Here is a 17,669-nt window from a genome sequence, read left to right as displayed (position 1 = left end):
AGAGCCTTCCTGATTTTGGTTTATCTTACAGGGCTTAACCTAAGATATAAAGTGAGCATAATCGTGAAAAGTTGGAGAAAAAATTCAAAGAAAGTCTGTAAAAGTCTCAACGAAGGATAACTGCAGCAGTTGCAGGGGGGGGCTTGAATAATCAGTTTAATAACATTATCCAGAGCTGTGCTCTGTGGCGCATGGAACAGTTAATGGAGTGTCATTGTTAAACCACTGCTTTGCCCATTATTAACAACGGCCTACGGTCATCCCCACACCCATAATAAAGCTGCATAAAATCCAACATAACTTCAACAGACAGGCGTAATGAAATTCCGAGCAATATGAGCACAGTTGCGGTAATAAGGAATGGTTGTGCAGCGCAGCGTTAAGGGTTACAAAGCAACAGAGGAGAAAATTAAAAAGATGAAGTTGTTGTATATGATGGTTTTATTTTGGAGAGTCAAGGAGGGCCAAATTTAGTCGAATCGAGGCAGAAGTAGCTATCGCTCTTGTAAAAAATCAGGAAAGTTTCAAGGTTACCTGATTCTACAGTGGTTCTTAGAGTCTGTTCTGAAAATACGACTCTTAAACTCAGCGTGGATGAGTTTTCTGTTTCTTAAGAGTCGGGGGAGGAAATAATAGTAGAGAACTTTAAGTAAAGATTGTTCCCTAAGAGGAAAACGAAAAAACCTAGAGACTGCAGAGGAAGGTCAGTAAACAGGTTGATGCAAACCTAAGAAGACACTGGATCGAGAAGATGTGCAGCCAAGCGAGGGTGCATGTCCGGCCTCCGTTATGCTGTCAATACTCCCCGGACCTTTTTTTTTGTGTATCTCTAAAATTGAACAAAATCAATAACACACTGGAGGTCGGTAGATAATATTTTTTTAAAGCCATTTATTATCAGGGAATTAAAACAAATGCAGTATTAAGAGTGCAAAGTGCCTGAGTGCTGCCAAAGTAAAGAGGTTCTAATAACCTTTCCACAGAACTAAAAATGACACAGAAACAAATAAACACAGTAAAAGTATTCTCTTACCACCCAAATAGTTCATCAATAATAAACAGCTGAGTAATTATCATTGAACCTGAAAGGAGGGAATTATACAAGGATTCCAAGCTGAAGAATCTTTTCATCATATTTGCAAAGAATGAAGCTCCTTATTTACCACAATACACAGTAAATGAAAATAAAATTGCCCAGTGGTTCAAGATGCAGCTGGCACTCACAAAAAAGGCATTGCTAAACCAATCATTTGCCCTTCAGCATTTTCATTATTTGTTTGTTTTTTTTACACCTAGCTTGTTACTGATTTCGATTTTTTTCTCCGCAGCCTTCGAATATCCCTATTTTCCTCACCCTTTCCACTTCCCTGTTTACCCCATCCCACCCTTGTGGCCAACCATTCCATCTTCCTCTTCTCGTGTCCAACTTTCTTATCCTGCCTTTCCTGCATGAGTGTTTACACCAGCGGCTGTTTGTCTCCAGAGGTGGAGGGAAGGGACTCCACGCTTGATTTGTAGATGGGCTTTTTCTGAGAGTGGTCATCACTGCAGAGAGGAGGACAGAGAAAGACAGAGAAGCACGATTATCAGCGGATCGATCTCGCAGCAGGCACTCAAAAAGTATAAGTGAGGAAATTATAGGCTGTGACAAAGAGCTGGAGGCACACATCGCTGTAGTTATGAAAGTCAATTATCCAGCTAAGTTTCTTTACTTGTATACTGGCAAGAAACACTTAGGTAAAACAGTCACAGAGAACAATTGATGAGAAGGATGAACCTTTAGTTTATACAGCAGCAAAATTTCTCATATCTTAAGAAAGTTTTTTTTTTTTTACCAACTGCAGAATATTTGTTTTTTATTAAATTGGATGGTGTGGAACAATGAAAATGATCAACTCTAAGGTTAAAATAGGTTAGAAATACTTAGTGCAGCATAAACCAACCTTGGACTTTAAGCATCCTCACTCTATTCTTTAAAGGAAGCTTTTTTTATACCAAATAAACAAATGCTAATATTCTCACAGTTACTACTGACAGCCCTGCAGTGCTGTCCTCCTTTGCACAGCTGGTTCTTTAAGCGACAGAGACAACCATTAGGCAGCCGTATGTCTCTTATAGGATAGCACAGTATGTCAGATCTAAAAAGGTATTTTGCTCCTGTTCTGAGTCAACATTGATGTGAATTATAGTGGATTATCTACCAAGACTACACAGCAAAAAGATATTTACCCTTTATTTAAGTAGGTAAATAAGATAATTTTCCAATAGAATGAGTATTTTTACTCTTAAAATAAGATAATTCGTTAATGTGCGCTTGAAATAAGACAATGCACTGTTTTTTTTTCTTATTTTAAATGTAAATTGTCTTGTTCGATTGACAAAGTGTCTCACTTACCCCCTCAATTTTAGAAAAAATGCACTTTGTGGATAAGAAAAATTATTTATTTGGATTTTGATATCTTGCAGTATATAAACTTTTCAGTTCTAGAAATCCTAATTAGCCCATCAAACATGTTCTTTCTCTTAACAAGTGGGAGTGGACAACAGTTGTGTCAACATCTAGGATTTTAGTTTATCTTATTCTAACAAAAATGTCCTTACCTTAGATGAATGACATGTTTTATAAGATGTAAGTTTAATTCTTTCCATGAATACTATCAAAAACAATTGGAAGGTGTAATTTATGCAAAAGATGAAAACCTTGAAGATAGCATTAAAATGTAATTGCTTTATATGATTGATTTTTTTTTATTTTTTATATTCAGTCTGGGTTGTGCTGGTTGGTTCACCTATAGCAAACATCATACATCAGGTTCAAACACAGAAACAGTCCAAAAACAAACCTGGAAATGAAACAGCCTTTGTTCTGTCACATGACAAAATGAAATATAGCAATACTGGTTGAAATAAAGGCAAACTGCAAAGAGGAGATCCAAGGAGTGGATAAAGAGGGGAAGCAACCGTAAGTAAACAAACACACACATTCACCTCTGTTCAAAGTCATATTAGCCATCAGTTTTTGAAACATGATTTAAGATGCTATTAACCAAAGTGATTTTAAAACAGCAGCCTGGCAAGTGTTGTTATGAAAAAGAGGCAGACAGCACCTGAACTAATCACCTTCCTCCCTGGCTTTGTTTATTTGATCAGAATCTAGCTCTTCCTCAAATAAGAAAATCTGAGCATGGAATAAGAGGAGGGGCTGAATTCATGCACACTCACACACAAGAAACACCTCAGGTTTGGTTCTTTAGTAGAAATGTTGATTTCATGCTGTTTGAACAGGAGCTGGCTAGTTTTAAGGAACAACTGCATCCTAAAGTACCTGATATCCCACTATGATCCTGCAAGGATTAGGCAGGTGTACAAATGGGTGAATAATGAGAAACCAGTTCCTGTTTTCTATGAGCCCTTACATGTTAATGCTTCCCTGAATAATTTGTTTTTTTTGGGTGCAAGGTTGATCCTTTTCTACAAACTTTATAGTGCCAGTTCATATTTAAGTTCAACAGTAACATGTAACAAACTTTAACTATTATTTGTCTTGTGAAGTTATTTAGAAATCAAATGCATCTCTAACCTTTAACAGATTTTCATTCAAATCTAACTAATTGGATGGACAATTAATTATTAGAAAGAGTTAAATATGCTGCACTTAACAAATCTGTTTTGTTTTTTGTTTTTTCTGTATCTGACCTGCTGATCATCGATCAGAGTGAATCGAGGAAAAGGTTTCCATTTTGGATCACTGGTCAATTAGCTGCTTAATCACTGTTCTTTAATAATCTAAAGCAGAGGTCTTCAACAGGGGGTCTGCGGAGGTACTGCATGTGGGTCGCGAAAGTTTTGGTTGATTACACTTTTTTTTAATCCCCCATGGCCACCCCCCACCCGCCCTGCAATTTTTTCCACTAATTGAAATGTCTTTATATAAACATTAACATAAATTCAACACACTGTAGTAAACAGGTAAATGGAGGCAGAAGATTCAGTGACACACAGGAGATCTTTCAAGCTGGGCACCGTTTCATTCACCTGTCCCATCAACGAGGAATCATACTTAAATCATCCCAGGGCAAAATTATTTTCGTTTTATTACTCCATATGTTAAAGAGGGACAATAGGACCATTTGAGATAACACAATTTTATACAATATATATATATAATTAGGGGGTCCCCGCTCTATCTAACCATCATTTTAGGGGTACTTTGCCTGGAAAATGTTGAAGACCCCTGATCTAAAGCATGGCTTTTTACTTTTCAAACCTGTCTTTGCTAGTCTAAGCGCTCTCATAAGACCTCACCCTTCAAACTGGGCAAGGCCCATGACCCTAACTGGTTTTAAATCAAATCAGCTGTGTAAAGAAATCAATCCAGATTGAATCGATTTGAGACCATACATTTTTAGAGTGTGTGAAGAAAAATAAGCAGCATCAAACAGCCAAACATTGGTCACTCACATTGGCCCCTTGCTGGTCCTGACACTCTTGGCTCTGCGGCACAGGAACACACTCACAGAGATGATGAACACGACCAAAGATGCTGCGCCCGCAGAGAGCATCAACCAGAGCCGCCCATTAGTAGTCTCATACCAGGCAGCATCCTCTGTGGGAAGGACACGAGGGGAAACATGCATGACACAGAATCTAAAAATCAGCAGACCTTATTATGCCTCTAGGCAAAAAAAGAGTCTCCAGGCAACCTCCTGCTTTCAGAGTATTACAAACTATGTCTAGTATTCACACAACTCGTTGCAATGACCTGTAGGAAGTCTGCTTGTTGGAATAAAAAACCATGAAGCTTTGCCTTTAGGATTTTGAGGCAAACAAACAAAGACAGAAAAACAATTCAGGCAAAATAGCTTTATCTTCTCATACACACAGACTGTTAAGAGGATTTTTAGGAAGCTGGAGTCAAACAGAGAACGTTTGCAGAAAGTTTGTGCAGATGAGGTAGTGGACTCCTAAAAAGGAAACCACTGAGCTATGTGGTGTATTCTCATCAAAATATCACTACTTATTCCAATATCAAGACATGAGTGTAAATAATTACCACACAAAAAGTGCTGGAGGCTCTTAGAAGCACCAATCAGTCATTGCAGCTGTGTTCATTAAGCCAAACTGTAATGGGCTACTTTAATCCCAGCGGTCGCATAATTTCTATTGTCAAAATCCCTGCAAGAGTTTAAAAACTGCAGAATATTTATAGTTATCAACACACAGGTCAGTGATGGTAATGATGAAGACAAACGTAGGCTGTAATTATATTAACTAATTGGTTGCAATGAAAGTAAAGAAAGTTTTTTAATCAATCATGTATCCAACATACAAAGACTAATCTGCACTTTTCTAGAGAAATAAAAGTTTGAGTTCAAATACAAAATATTACAAGTTATAATCTTTCCTTCACATTTACAATTACAGAGATAGAAACTTCCATTAACATACCGGTATACATTTTTTTAAAATATCACCCAAGCCTTATTCTTATTAATTGATTCTATTAAAAAACATGTAATATATATATTTATAGTGATACCATGCTAAAACTTAAAATTCAGGATTTTAAATAATTGCAAAATTAACAAAAAGGATTTTAAAACACAGAGATGTCAGACTACTGAAACGTAGGTCCATTTACGGTATGATATACACTTTTTAGCTGGTGGAGGGCTCTGATTCAAACACTGTATTCATTAAGGAAGTCCTGAACCTGATCTACATCATTGTCTCCTATCTCTTCTCCATCTTTAAAATACTTCACTAGTAAAATATGTTGGAGAGGTTTGGTTTCATCAAGCACAGTGATACAGTAGTCTTTAAAGAAAATGTTGCTACTTATGGCAATTGGGACAGAAAAAGCATGAATGGCTCTAAATCGTTCTGGTAGATATGACAATGAACTTTAGAAAAGCGCAGTGGAAAAACGTCACTGTGCTTTTCCTTCTGACTCCGGACTTTGATTATCTCTTGAAATGCATAATTTATGTCCATTTATTTAGACGAACTTCTTACCATCGAACCACAGTTCAATATCTGTCTGAATCTGTCCTTATGGGACATTTCAGAAGACTCCTTCCACTGCCCATACTCTGTTAATCTCTCCTAAACTTTCAATGGTTTTTATGTCACATTGTCCTCGAGGGTGCTGTTAGTCTGATTGCGTATGCATTTGTTTCAACAATTTTTATTTCGTCCACTCAACTTTCCAGGGCATGCTATGATAAATGACCTGTGAACATTACCGGTATATTGTGTTACTGATGACCCTTAGTAGAATACCTTTATTGTGGAGGATTTCAGGAGCTTAACAGACTGTGAAATAAGTAGTCTACTCTGTGATTGTGGAAACAATATTTTTTAAGATTTTGCAGATTCCTGGGTTTAAAAAATAAAATTTTCGGTCTTAAGTGATACCTGGTGCCTATTTAAACCTAAGATATATAATTTTTGTGTAAATAAAAATACATATGCGTATAATGAGATTCAATTCTAAATTGTAATACTGTTATAAATTTACTTTAATGGTAGTTCTATTATATTAAAAGAATCCACTAGTCTCAGTTTTCCCACATTTGACTTGATAATTCTATCAAAAGAAAAAAATACAAATAAAGGTCAGATATGATTGCTGCTTCCTTTAAATCCCAGAATGATCATCCTTTTAATTTTATGTCGTCGTGGCATTTCTTTGATGTATTCTGTCTTCAGCTGTGATCATCTTACACGTGTGACATTTTAGATGCGGTTTTATTTCTCATGCGCACTACGTGGGGGATTCTTTTTAAAAACATCTTAACCTCCGCTAGTGGAGGAATCATATCCCTTTTCTTCTACCTTGATATGAAAGCCTTACTTTCTTCTGCTTCCCCATAAATGCTGGACATGAAACAGAAAACTTTTTTTTTTAACTGCCCCATGATGTTGGAACATACGCATGAGCTGACCTTTATCGTGACATTTAAGCGGCTGATAGGAGAACCAGTGGATTAGCACAATTGTCTTTTGGGAAATGAATTCCCCACCAGTTACAAAGAAAAACCTGGCCTTTTTTTTTTCAGAAAGAGGAAATAGTGAGCAAACTATAAGGAACTGTTCGGGATGAAATAAGCAAAGATCACCTAACTCACCAGTCAGAAGGGTGATGCTGATGGTGCGCCTCCTGGAGAGAGACTTCACTGAAGGATGTTGTGCCATGCAGGTGTACTTTCCTCCATCCATTGGGGTCACCTTCTTCAGAGTCAGCACAGGGGATGGCAAAATCCAGTCACTATCCTACAAGAAACAGAAAGAAAAGAGAGCTTAAGAAATGGGCTTCTTTGTGTCTCTGCAACAAATGTACTAATTCAGAGAAATTAAGAGCATTTGATGATCTCTGGCACAGGGAAAAAAAAGACATCCGGAGCTCAGAGACATCAAACAAAAACTGCGATACTCTAAAAGAAAAAAAAAAAGAAGTCAGGAAGAAGAAAGGGTTTTTGTGTTCTCCAGAAGAAGGTGCGATGGGACATGGTAAATTAGAGCATTGTACAACTTGGAAGACTTTCTGATGGAGACAGAGAAACAAAAAAAAATTTCTACTGGTGCGAGGTTTTCAGGGAGCTGTCCCAAAAGCCATAAATCAAGTTTGTTTACCTAAGCAGTAATCCCGATAAGGGAACTTGCATTGACACCAGTCAATAACCCAAATAACAGCATCATCCGCAAAGAATTATGCTGCAAGGGTTCATTGTTAACACAACACATAATGAGATGGCAGGGGAGTGGGATGAATTGTCGACACAGATATAGCAGCACTATTATGAGGTAGAGCCTAACATGGGGGGAAACAAATAATAGGCCAAACGCAAGGATTGGAAGACAAATGAAGGTGGGAGGGGGGGGTAAAGAAGAAACAACAAAAGAAAAACATTATACCATGCAAATGACTTGGCTCTTGGGAGTGACAGTTCCTGCCAAGAAAGTCCATTTCGGTTTGAATGGATCTGAATTAAGAGGATTTCCCATAAAGGCCAGGTCTGGCCAAAGCAGCATTTTGTATGCAAATCCACTGGCACCCAAAAGGAGTATGCCATTCTGCCTCCGCCATGATGTTGCTTCTGGAGGCCAGAGCGTTCAGCCGGCTGTCTGTCAAACTGTGAAGCTGTCTGTCTTCATAGCCACTCTCGTTTAAGTCAAAGATTTATTTATTTTTTTGCCATGTACAGAAAATTTCACTCTCATCACATTTGAATAGAGACAATTACACAACTTTAATTTATTTCTCTAAATGTGACTTTTTTTTTAAAGCTGATCTATGCAAAACCAGCCTGTCTTTTTAAAGATTATTAAGCCTCATTAAAAGTGAAAGCAGAGCACTGTCGACAGATTATATAAAAAAAACTTAAAGCCCTATATGCGATCATGCAGAGGACAAACAGCATTAGTGCCATGACAAGTCCGCTGAATTGGATTTGGACTTGTAAACCCATTTAAAACCAGGATTAGTGATGACCCTTTAACAAGCATTAACCCTGAGCCAACTTCTGGAGAATAAAAACAAAAATCTGGAAAGAGAGCAAACATATCTAGTATGACAAACATGTCTCCAAGCAGGATTTGGAGATTTGCAGAGGTACTGTAAAGATACAGCTCAATATATGGAATTATAAGAAGGGGAAATATTTTTTGTAATTAAATTAAAAAAGTTTATTTTTAACACATGTTCTACATAGAATAATATATTCCAAGCATTTAGAGGTGTTCATTTTGAACATTATGGTCTAAAGCTTGCTTTTTCTAAAAAAAAATATTTCATAAGACCGATAAAAAAGCTTTTTGTTCCTCTTTACGCAGCTATCAATACCCTCAACAAGTGAAATGTGTCTGTCACCAACAATAAAGCAGACTGTTTAGAGTATTGTAGCCAAACGTGTCATGGAGAGTTATTTTGAGGGACATAAAAAAATTATAAGAGAGCAACGAGAATAAACAGACTCTAAAAAGAGAATACAGCCTAAAGTAATTGCTTTAAAAATTACTTGAATACTTTTTATCCGACCTAATTTACTTACTGTGTTTTAACTGGTCAACTTAAAATAAATAAATATAAATTAATATAAATATAAATTAAGTTGGATCAACTTAATTCATTGGATTTTTAGCAATTGAAGGTTGAAGCATCAAAAGTTGAAATTGGAGCTGTATAGTCTTTTTAGAGTGCACCCGATTAAGAGAGAGGATTTTTTTTTTTTTTTTACTTTAAAAAAGATGTGGCCTTCAGCTGGAGTCTGAGCTTTAAGAAGCCCCATAGACACAGAATTCAAGTTCCCTATAGTCCAGTTTGAAGTTATCAGACTGTGAGGATTTGCATGATGTGCTAGTTTTGATCTACTCCGTTCTGTCAGGAAGTTTGAGTGCCCATAAAGTTCACTGTGATGACAAGGTTTATGGATATGCTAATTCCCTTTTCCAACATTTAACATCTGCTCAAGCTATCAAAAAGCATATAATACCTGCGTCGGTGAGTGCGCTATAACTGGGCTTTGATTGGCCAATAGACTGAGCAGACCTCAGCAGAGCCAAAGTTTGGTCCTTTTCATGACACTCTGCACTGATATCGTAATTCATGAGAAAAGGAAACTCAACCAAGTACAGAGTACATCTGCTGTTCAGTACATAGACGTACATTTTTAGTAGGACGTAATGTCTGTAGTAAAAAATGTAATTAGTGTTACATAAGTCATCAAAATTAAGAAAAATACAGGCTTGAAAAACATAATGTGGGAGGAATCTTTAGATTATGTCACACAATTCAACTTTTTGATGATACCCTCATTTATTGACATGCACCCGTACCTTCAAAACTCACCAGATGTACAAAAAAAACACCCAACTCCTAGCGCTCTTCAAGAAGGTGATTAGTTACAAAGGTTCTTCTTGTTCTACATGCCAATTGTCACTCTGGCATTTTAAAACCAGACATCTTAATTTCCTTTCAGCAACGCTTTCTTAGTTCGGTGAAGAGCCTAGCTGAATTATTCAATGCCGTTTAACCAAACACTGCAAAAATAATTAGAAATCTATCCACATAATTGTTTTCAGGTTGACTGGTTCTTGTCTAGACCTCATTAAACTATTAATCCTCTGTAAGTGGGCAAGCTTGAAATTCCCAGCGAGAGGTGAGGCTAAGCCAACCAGTCACTTAAATGGAGCGCCTTTCATTTAGGGGACAGCAAGAGAGAGATGGCAACTAAGAAGAGAATAAAGAGACTTGAGAAAGTCAGAGAGAGAGAAACAGAGATGTGTTGGAAGAGGAGAGACAATTAACAGAATGCTTGCTCAAAGCCAAGAGGCCAGCAGAGAGTGAGGCAAGAAGGAAAAGGGGTGAAGAGAGAAATATATAAAGAGGTCACATTTAGAGATGGGTGGAGGGAAGAGGCTGACAAATTTCCAAAAGCATATTGAGGACACGGCTGCTGTGTGTGTGGACTCAGAGCTCTCTCACCTCCTTCTGCCAGTAGTAGTTCGGCTCTTCTGATGAACTTGCTGAGCACTTCAGCTCTACATCGTCTCCATTTCGCACCTTCAGGTCCTCTGGGATGCCCAGGTACTTGCTGTAGCCTTCCATGTACACTGACAGCTCTCTCATATCTAAGATGAGACGGCATGATCAAGCATTAATGAAGCAAGTCCCTAAATGCAGGCTGAAGTAACTAGTGTGAACATGTGGGGTGGGATTTAACATGTCTTTAGTAGCAACATCTGGAAAGAAACTACAATCTTTGAAGAATATTTGAAAACCTGTGGCCTTAACAACAAATGTCTCCAATAGATGCAGACTGTTACGAGCGATCAATAGTAACGATGATAGGCTTCATCTTATCGAAGTCTTTAGAGAGGCACTGTTGTGAATAATGGCTCATTTTCTCTTCCATTTCAATAGATGGCCCACGTCCATCCCGCTCTCTGCCTCCTTCCGTCCTATAGCTCATTCTAATCTTTTCCTCTTATTGATTCCCCCCATGAGACTGCAGAGCCGATCAAACAGCATCAGGGTCGATATGATGGCCACTGAGAGGAGAGAGGACAAATCCTGGCAAAACTTAATACAAGTCGCCCACATTAGTGTTGTAGCTTCAAACTGGAGCCTAACTAGTGAGAGCTTCCCCTCTTTAGCGTTTAGCGGACCCGAAAACTAATTTACCTTCCTTAGGTAATTGCATTTGCATAAGATCATTATCTTTTGATGCTGCAGCTGCAGCAGCTTTCAATGTATGCTTTCTGTTGTCAGTTATCATTCTCCGTTCAGTATGAAGAATCTTTCGTCTCTACAAATCTTCTAGTTGCAAACGTGAGGAAATTCAGACAAATTCTAAGATGTTATAAAAGTCCTTCTTTAATTGAAATCTAACTTATTTTCTTATTTAAGATTCAAACTGCAAGGTATCCTTTTTGTTTACCAAATAGTTGGATTTTATATAATTTCTGTACAACACTGATCATATCAACAACTACTGTAAATTTTAAACTTAGGTCTTACTGATGAGCACATTTTAAGCAGACTGCACTTACATAAAAACCCAACCAAAAACACTCACATTGGACTTTGAAGGCCAGCGGCTCAGATGCATTGTCTGGAGCGGTTACGTTTTCATTGTCAGAGACACAGCGGAAGCTCACTCCAGAGTATCTATATGGGTAGGGAATATCCAGACGTCCTCTCAGCTCCTCAGTGTAATAATCACTGTCTCCAAAGCACCATCGACCCAAGTTGTACCCCCAAACTCTTCGCCATGTGTTCGATGAGTACTGGTAGTGAGAGACCAAAACAAAAAGAAACAAGAGGACAAAGATGGTTTAACTTTTGGATTACTATATATAAACAAAATACAGTAAAACCAAACTGCCTAAAAAAAAAACCAAAAAAAAAAAAACACAACAAATATTTATTTTAAATTCAAATGCAGTATCCAAAAACGTTTTACATCACAATATTCTATGTAAATGATAAGCCTTTTGTAAACAAAGAGAAAAGAACAGTATCTGTTTATAGGATTACAATTAGCTGTGCACTCCATAACCTGGCCTTTCTGAAAAATCGGAAAGAGGAAAAAACCCACAAGATTCAACCTTTACAGTTGCCTCAAATAATAAACCTTTTTTTTTTCAAGTAAAATATAACAATTGGGAAGTATACTGGTTAAATTTAATAGGAAGAGAGATGGAGCTGAATCTAGAGAAATTATGGAAGAACTGATGTTGAGAAGTAACAAAAGAAGTTAAAGGACAGAAACTGTAAACATATAACCAGAATCAAAAGGGGAGAGTTAAGATCAAAGTAGCTCCAGGTAGTGGAATGACCAGACTGACATCCAATAAACAAAAACAAAAAAACATTTATTGAAATATTAATTAAAATATTTACGTTAATGGATGCTTGCCATCCATCCTCCTTCATTGGGATGTTATGCTTTGTTTTCGTCTTTTAAAGCAAACTTTAGTAAAATACACTGGAGACTATGGGTTCAGTGTGAGAACATTTGAAAAATCCTGAGCATGACTACTTTAGCAAGGTTCTCATTCCATCTGTTCACTGACTGCAGTGAACCAAGATATTCATTTTACTGAAAATCCTCGAAAATATGTCCATTGAATGCTTGGCGGTAATCTCTATGTAAAGGTTAGAACATTATGAATATGAAAATTAGAGGAAAAACTAAGCCAAAGTAATTTTCTCGTACACTATTTGATTAATCAAAAACTAATTTTGAAAATCATAGAAGTGAAATTCCCCATTCCCTGGGAGAAGGACACTGAAGCACATATTATGGCAAATGTGCAGCAATCCAAATCCGTATCCCCCCAGATAGGATTTTCCTATACCAGTAATAGAATGTGTAACAATATTGTTATATTAGATAACTTTTATACAACCTTGGTTTAGTGGTAAAATGACCTTAACAAGCCCAGCTGCATACCAGACCAGTGACCAATGAAATTATTTGACACATTATGGAACATAAACAGGGCAGAAGACAGATTTTCAGAGACTTCTAGCCTTTTTATTATAAATTTGTTTTCAGAGCAGAATGTAGGCTCAGTTCACAGGCAGCTAATGTGTGAGAAATAAAGAAAAGCAGCAATGGCTTCTCCCAGTTTCTCAAAACCATGTCAAATTAAATAACTCCATAAGTTAAAAACATGAGGAAACATGTAACCGTGGTAAATAAATGTGTTACTATTTAGATTTCATATATCTGTCAAGCTTTTATGGTTATAAAATCGAAAATCAAAAGTGATATGTGTGATATGATTGCACCACATAATAAAAGTGAAAGCTGTAAAACTTTACTCTGTTCAAAATTCCCCTCAGAAAGGAGAATAGTTGCACATACACAGATTAGATTCTGTTAAATATCACACCGTGTAACTGTACTCAGGCCAGTTAACATTTCCCTGTTGATACATTGTACCCTGTCGGTCTACAGAGAAAAAAGAAAAACAAAACGTCCTGAATATTACTACAAAAGCCAAGGTTGTATGAGGCTTTAAGCTGGAGTTGCATGTGGAATTTAAAAAAAAAAATGTTATTGTCATTAAACTGTCACAAGAACAGAGCAATGAAATAAACTCTCTGCAATTAACCCATCCCCTTGGGTAGCAGTGGGCTGCCATTGTGCGGCGCACCGGGACCAGTGTGGGGTTAAGGGTCTTGTTCAGGGACCCAGAGTGGCAGTCTGTGGGAGTGGGGCTTTAACTCTGAACCTCTGGATTTCAAGAGCAATGCCCTAACCACTAGGCTGCCATTCCCTGCTAACATTTGCCAAAACTTTCATTTAATTTATCTTGGAAAAGCTGAGATGATTCTAAAAGTCACCAGAATAAAATGTGTTCAAGTTGGAAAACAGAGGAAGTCACTAATTCTTATGATAGTAGTAACTATTAGCAGTAAGATAGTGATAGGAATCAGTTAAAAAGTTATTTTCCCTGAATGTGTTGAAATACAAAAATCTGTTCTAACAAATGGTAAAATACACACTTTGGTTAAGCTGGATACAAACAATAACAAGTACTAAAAAAGGGTTTATAGCTGTATAATAACCTAATACTGTAAACATTAATACTTAAGAGCTACTCAGGAACTCAAATGTTCTTATTTAAATAGTTAAACTTCAGGAAAGCATTAATCGAAGAAGATGAATTGAACTTTATTGTCATTACACTGTTACAAGAACAGAGCAACAAAATGAACTCTTTGTATTTAACCCATCCCCTTTGGGAGCAGTGGGCTGCCATTCTGCAGCGCCCAGAGAGGAGATTAAGAGTCTTGCTCAGGGATCCAGAGAGGCAGCCCGTGGGAGTGGGGCTTGGACTCAGTATCTCTAGGATCCAAGTCCATTGGAGACTGTGACCTGAACCATTCGCCTTGGACAGCTTAGTCATCCTAACTTCCTGTTAATGATGTACGTTTTACAATGTGAAAACAAACGAATCTGACATCCATGTAGAAAGAAAATGTAACAATATTAAAGGCTTGAGGAGAAGTAAAGTTAAATGTGTTGTTTTGAAGGAACCAAAATAAAGAAAAAAAAGTGCTCCACTAATATACTGTTGCATTGTGCGTTAAATGTCCCACCAGCTCAAACACAAGTGGATGAAATAATACATACTTCTGCAAATAGAATTTCATATTTTGCCTATTTTTCTATTCTAGTCTATTTATATATATATATTTTTTTTTTTATTTATTTTTTTTAGTTTTTACAGCACTAGTGGCTCTTCTTTGGACAGTAGGATGACACGAAGGGGGTACTGTATGAGAGAGGGGGAGAGACATGGGGCAAAGGACCACAGGTCAGATTCGAACCCAGGTCAGCCATGTCGACCACTAAGGCCTCTGTAGATGGCTCGTGTGCACTAACCACTGCGCCATTAAAGCATGCTGCACTCTCTATTTTTTACCCTCAAAGTTTGCCAAGAGAGGATGTAGTCATCTCATATTCAGCCACTTAATTACATGATCTGGACTCACCGGAGAAAGGTACTCAAAGTGGACCTCGCTGACATTGAGGTCAGAGTCTACATACAGGCACTCCAAATGGACGGCTGTGCCCTCGAGAACCGGCTCAGCTGGACCTTTGATGATCAAGGTTCCTGCACATTGTAAAAAAAAACAACAGACATTCAGCTTAATGAAAACACTGGATGAGTAGAAGCCCAGCTGACACAGAGCAGGAAGAGTACCTTCTAGACTTCACTTCATAACAACCTGCAGTACTGTGCAGACATTTGTTGCATATTTCAGTTGAAACCTGTATCCTGTTATGAACAGAAACAGGTTCAACCAGTTTTTGATGGCTGGAAATTTCATCTATGACCTTAGGCTCAAATAACAGGGTAAGACTTTTCATAATTCCCCACTGTGATGAACCAAGCCTAATCATTTGTTTACATACAACATTTGAATATACAGAGTCTACAAGTCCCTGCGTCTGCCTGACAGATTAGAAAACTATTGTTCCTTAAGAAAAAAATATGAATTTAGACTTTAACAAATGACAGCCACTTAAATCCGGATATACAAAACAACAACAACCTCTAGGAGAGTTGTAAAACATCAAGGTATAAAGATAAAACATGTTTACCAGTAATCCCATGAATCAGGGCAACCACTGCAGCAAGGAGAAGGAGTTTCATGGCTGTAGAAAATTTGTTTATAGATCAAAGAAAGAAGTGTCTCGATCCCCCGCAGCTTCTAAACTGAAATGAAAGTTTGCTTTGTATTAGTATATCACAAAGTAGGTGTGGCTTTTTTTTTTTTTTTAAGGAAGTGCGTTCAGAACTGTTTGAACTTGTAAAAGCTCCTAGTTTGTATTTTCATTTTTAATAGCGAAAATAAACCCAAATGGATTGGTAAGGCTTCACTAAAAACACATGAACAGTGTCAGGGATTCATATTTAGCTGATGTGAATAAACGCAGGAATGGTTATGCACAGATAGACGCGCCTGCCGCTCCTCCAATACTCAAATTTATCCTCAGTGCGTCATCTGTTCCTGTACAGAACGGCACCCATCACCTTTAATTTCGGTGTTTTTTTTTTTTTTTTCCTCGCCTCTTCACCATAACTTGAAACCACAGGCCGCGTTATTTTTTTTAGGCATGATGAACCGCCAAACAAACCAGCTTCCCACGCTTCATTTATATTGACGAATATTTTCCAAAGCGCAAGTTCAATGATAAGCGCTGTCTGGGTTGTAAGCCATGAAATGAGCGGCGTCATTTAGAAACTAGCTTTTTTTAGGCGGATAAGTCCACATCTAATATTAAAGTCAGTGGAATCTGAAAAGAACAACAAAATGATAATAATTAAAAATATATAATAACGTTTAAATCTATCTATTTAGGCGCTTTATGACTTTGGGTGGAATGTGTTTGTCGTTGACTTATCTTCTTCTAAAATTACTTTTCTGCCTAATTCATACAAACTGTGAAATATGGCGCATTTAATACCATAAATGCGACTTCCTAACATTAACAAGGAGCGCTCTTCTTTGTGTTTTTGAGTAGCGTCCAGCAGGTGGCAGAATAGGGCATAACATTTTTACCAACCGCCATAACAAGAAGAAGAAGAACTAGGGCCTCTCACACAGGAAATAGACGGGAGCTAAGCGGAAGTGCCGAGAAATATTGCTAGATTGTTTTTGGATGTCTGGATTGAAACAGAGTTAATTTCTCTCTCTAACGCAATTATATGTTATACTAACATAAAATATGGGAAGGTAATATCTGTTTAGCAGGGTAAGTCTGCGCATTTGTACCTCGGTTACTGTCTAAGCTTGATAATTGTGCACCGCCAAATTTGCAGCTAAGATTAGCCGCTGAAGCTAACGTCATATATTGATAGTAAGCGTTTGTTTTTAGCACACAGGTTGGGTATCATCTGAACATTAAAGGTTTCGTTGTTGTATTCTAGTAATTAGGATCTCAAGATACGCCTCTATGTTTTCTATTGTTAATGAAGTTTTTTTAAGCGTCCCGACTTAGATTTTCTCCCGAAAGCGTCGTGTTTTACGGTAAAGCTACGATTAGCTTAGCGTAGATTTAAAAGTACAGGTGACTACAGTTTTAACTGTAACTATTTTAAAAGTGAACGGAATATGTCCATTTGTGGTTTTTAGAAAAGTAAAGTATTTTTGAATGTACTAATATCTCTTATTTTCATTACTCATTGTAACGTTTCCAATTGTCAATCTGGTTATATAATGCCGCTACATCAATTAAAGAGCAATGGAGTAAACAGACCAGCTTTACTGGCGGAGAAATGGAAAGCTTTTTATTACGGTTTATGTTTTGTTAACATTCTGCACTTAACCCTGTGTCATATAACCTACAAGAGTTATGAATCTTAACGTATTTTTTTCTTCTATTACAGGTGCAAATCTGTTTAAAGAAGTAATCAATTACACCGGTGCTATTGGACAGTCCTTCAACACTCCCCCAGTCATTCATAGGCCAGAAACGTGTTGATATCTCTTCATTAACTGTGGCCACAGCATGGCTAACAGCGCCCCAATAATAGTGAAGGGTCTGTCCTCAGGTCCTGCAGGCAGGAGCAGTCCAGAGGGATCTCAGGTATACTGTTCTTTTCTTTTTTTTTATCATCCTTCAGGATTTTTAATTGTGTGT

General features: G+C 37.4%; 2 protein-coding genes across 2 annotated transcripts in view; one reads left to right on the top strand and one right to left on the bottom strand.

The window, feature by feature from the left end:
- Positions 1-874: 874 nt before the first annotated feature.
- On the bottom strand, positions 875-15,782 carry ager (advanced glycosylation end product-specific receptor). Its single transcript, XM_015374617.1, has 7 exons — positions 15,627-15,782; positions 15,014-15,135; positions 11,580-11,790; positions 10,487-10,632; positions 7,131-7,275; positions 4,462-4,606; positions 875-1,545 (listed from the first exon to the last, which is right to left on the bottom strand). The coding sequence occupies exons 1-7, from the start codon at positions 15,676-15,678 to the stop codon at positions 1,458-1,460; spliced, it is 909 nt and encodes a 302-aa protein (XP_015230103.1). The 5' UTR covers positions 15,679-15,782; the 3' UTR covers positions 875-1,457.
- An 835-nt stretch (positions 15,783-16,617) lies between these two features.
- Positions 16,618-17,669, top strand: part of taf12 (TATA-box binding protein associated factor 12) — a 3,961-nt gene continuing 2,909 nt past the window's right edge. The window contains exons 1-2 of the mRNA XM_015375174.1: positions 16,618-16,781; positions 17,416-17,615. Coding sequence (XP_015230660.1) covers positions 17,538-17,615 — 78 coding nt within the window. The 5' untranslated portion in view covers positions 16,618-16,781; positions 17,416-17,537. The remainder of the gene's footprint in view (positions 16,782-17,415; positions 17,616-17,669) is intronic.

The sequence above is a fragment of the Cyprinodon variegatus genome, unplaced genomic scaffold (genome assembly GCF_000732505.1).
Source record: "Cyprinodon variegatus isolate N-32 unplaced genomic scaffold, C_variegatus-1.0 Scaffold6, whole genome shotgun sequence".
Taxonomy (NCBI): Eukaryota; Metazoa; Chordata; class Actinopteri; order Cyprinodontiformes; family Cyprinodontidae; genus Cyprinodon; species Cyprinodon variegatus.
The sequence above is the reverse complement of the archived record's forward strand: the minus strand, read 5'-3'. Positions and strand labels throughout refer to the sequence as shown.

Coding starts and splice junctions, on each gene's coding strand:
- ager (XM_015374617.1), bottom strand. CDS start 15,678: ATGAAACTCCTTCTCCTTGCTGCAGTGGTTGCCCTGATTCATGGGATT. Junction 10,633..11,579: donor GCTGGCCTTCAAAGTCCAAT/GTGAGTGTTTTT, acceptor GTCTCATCTTAG/ATATGAGAGAGCTGTCAGTG. Junction 1,546..4,461: donor AGGACCAGCAAGGGGCCAAT/GTGAGTGACCAA, acceptor TCCTCTCTGCAG/TGATGACCACTCTCAGAAAA.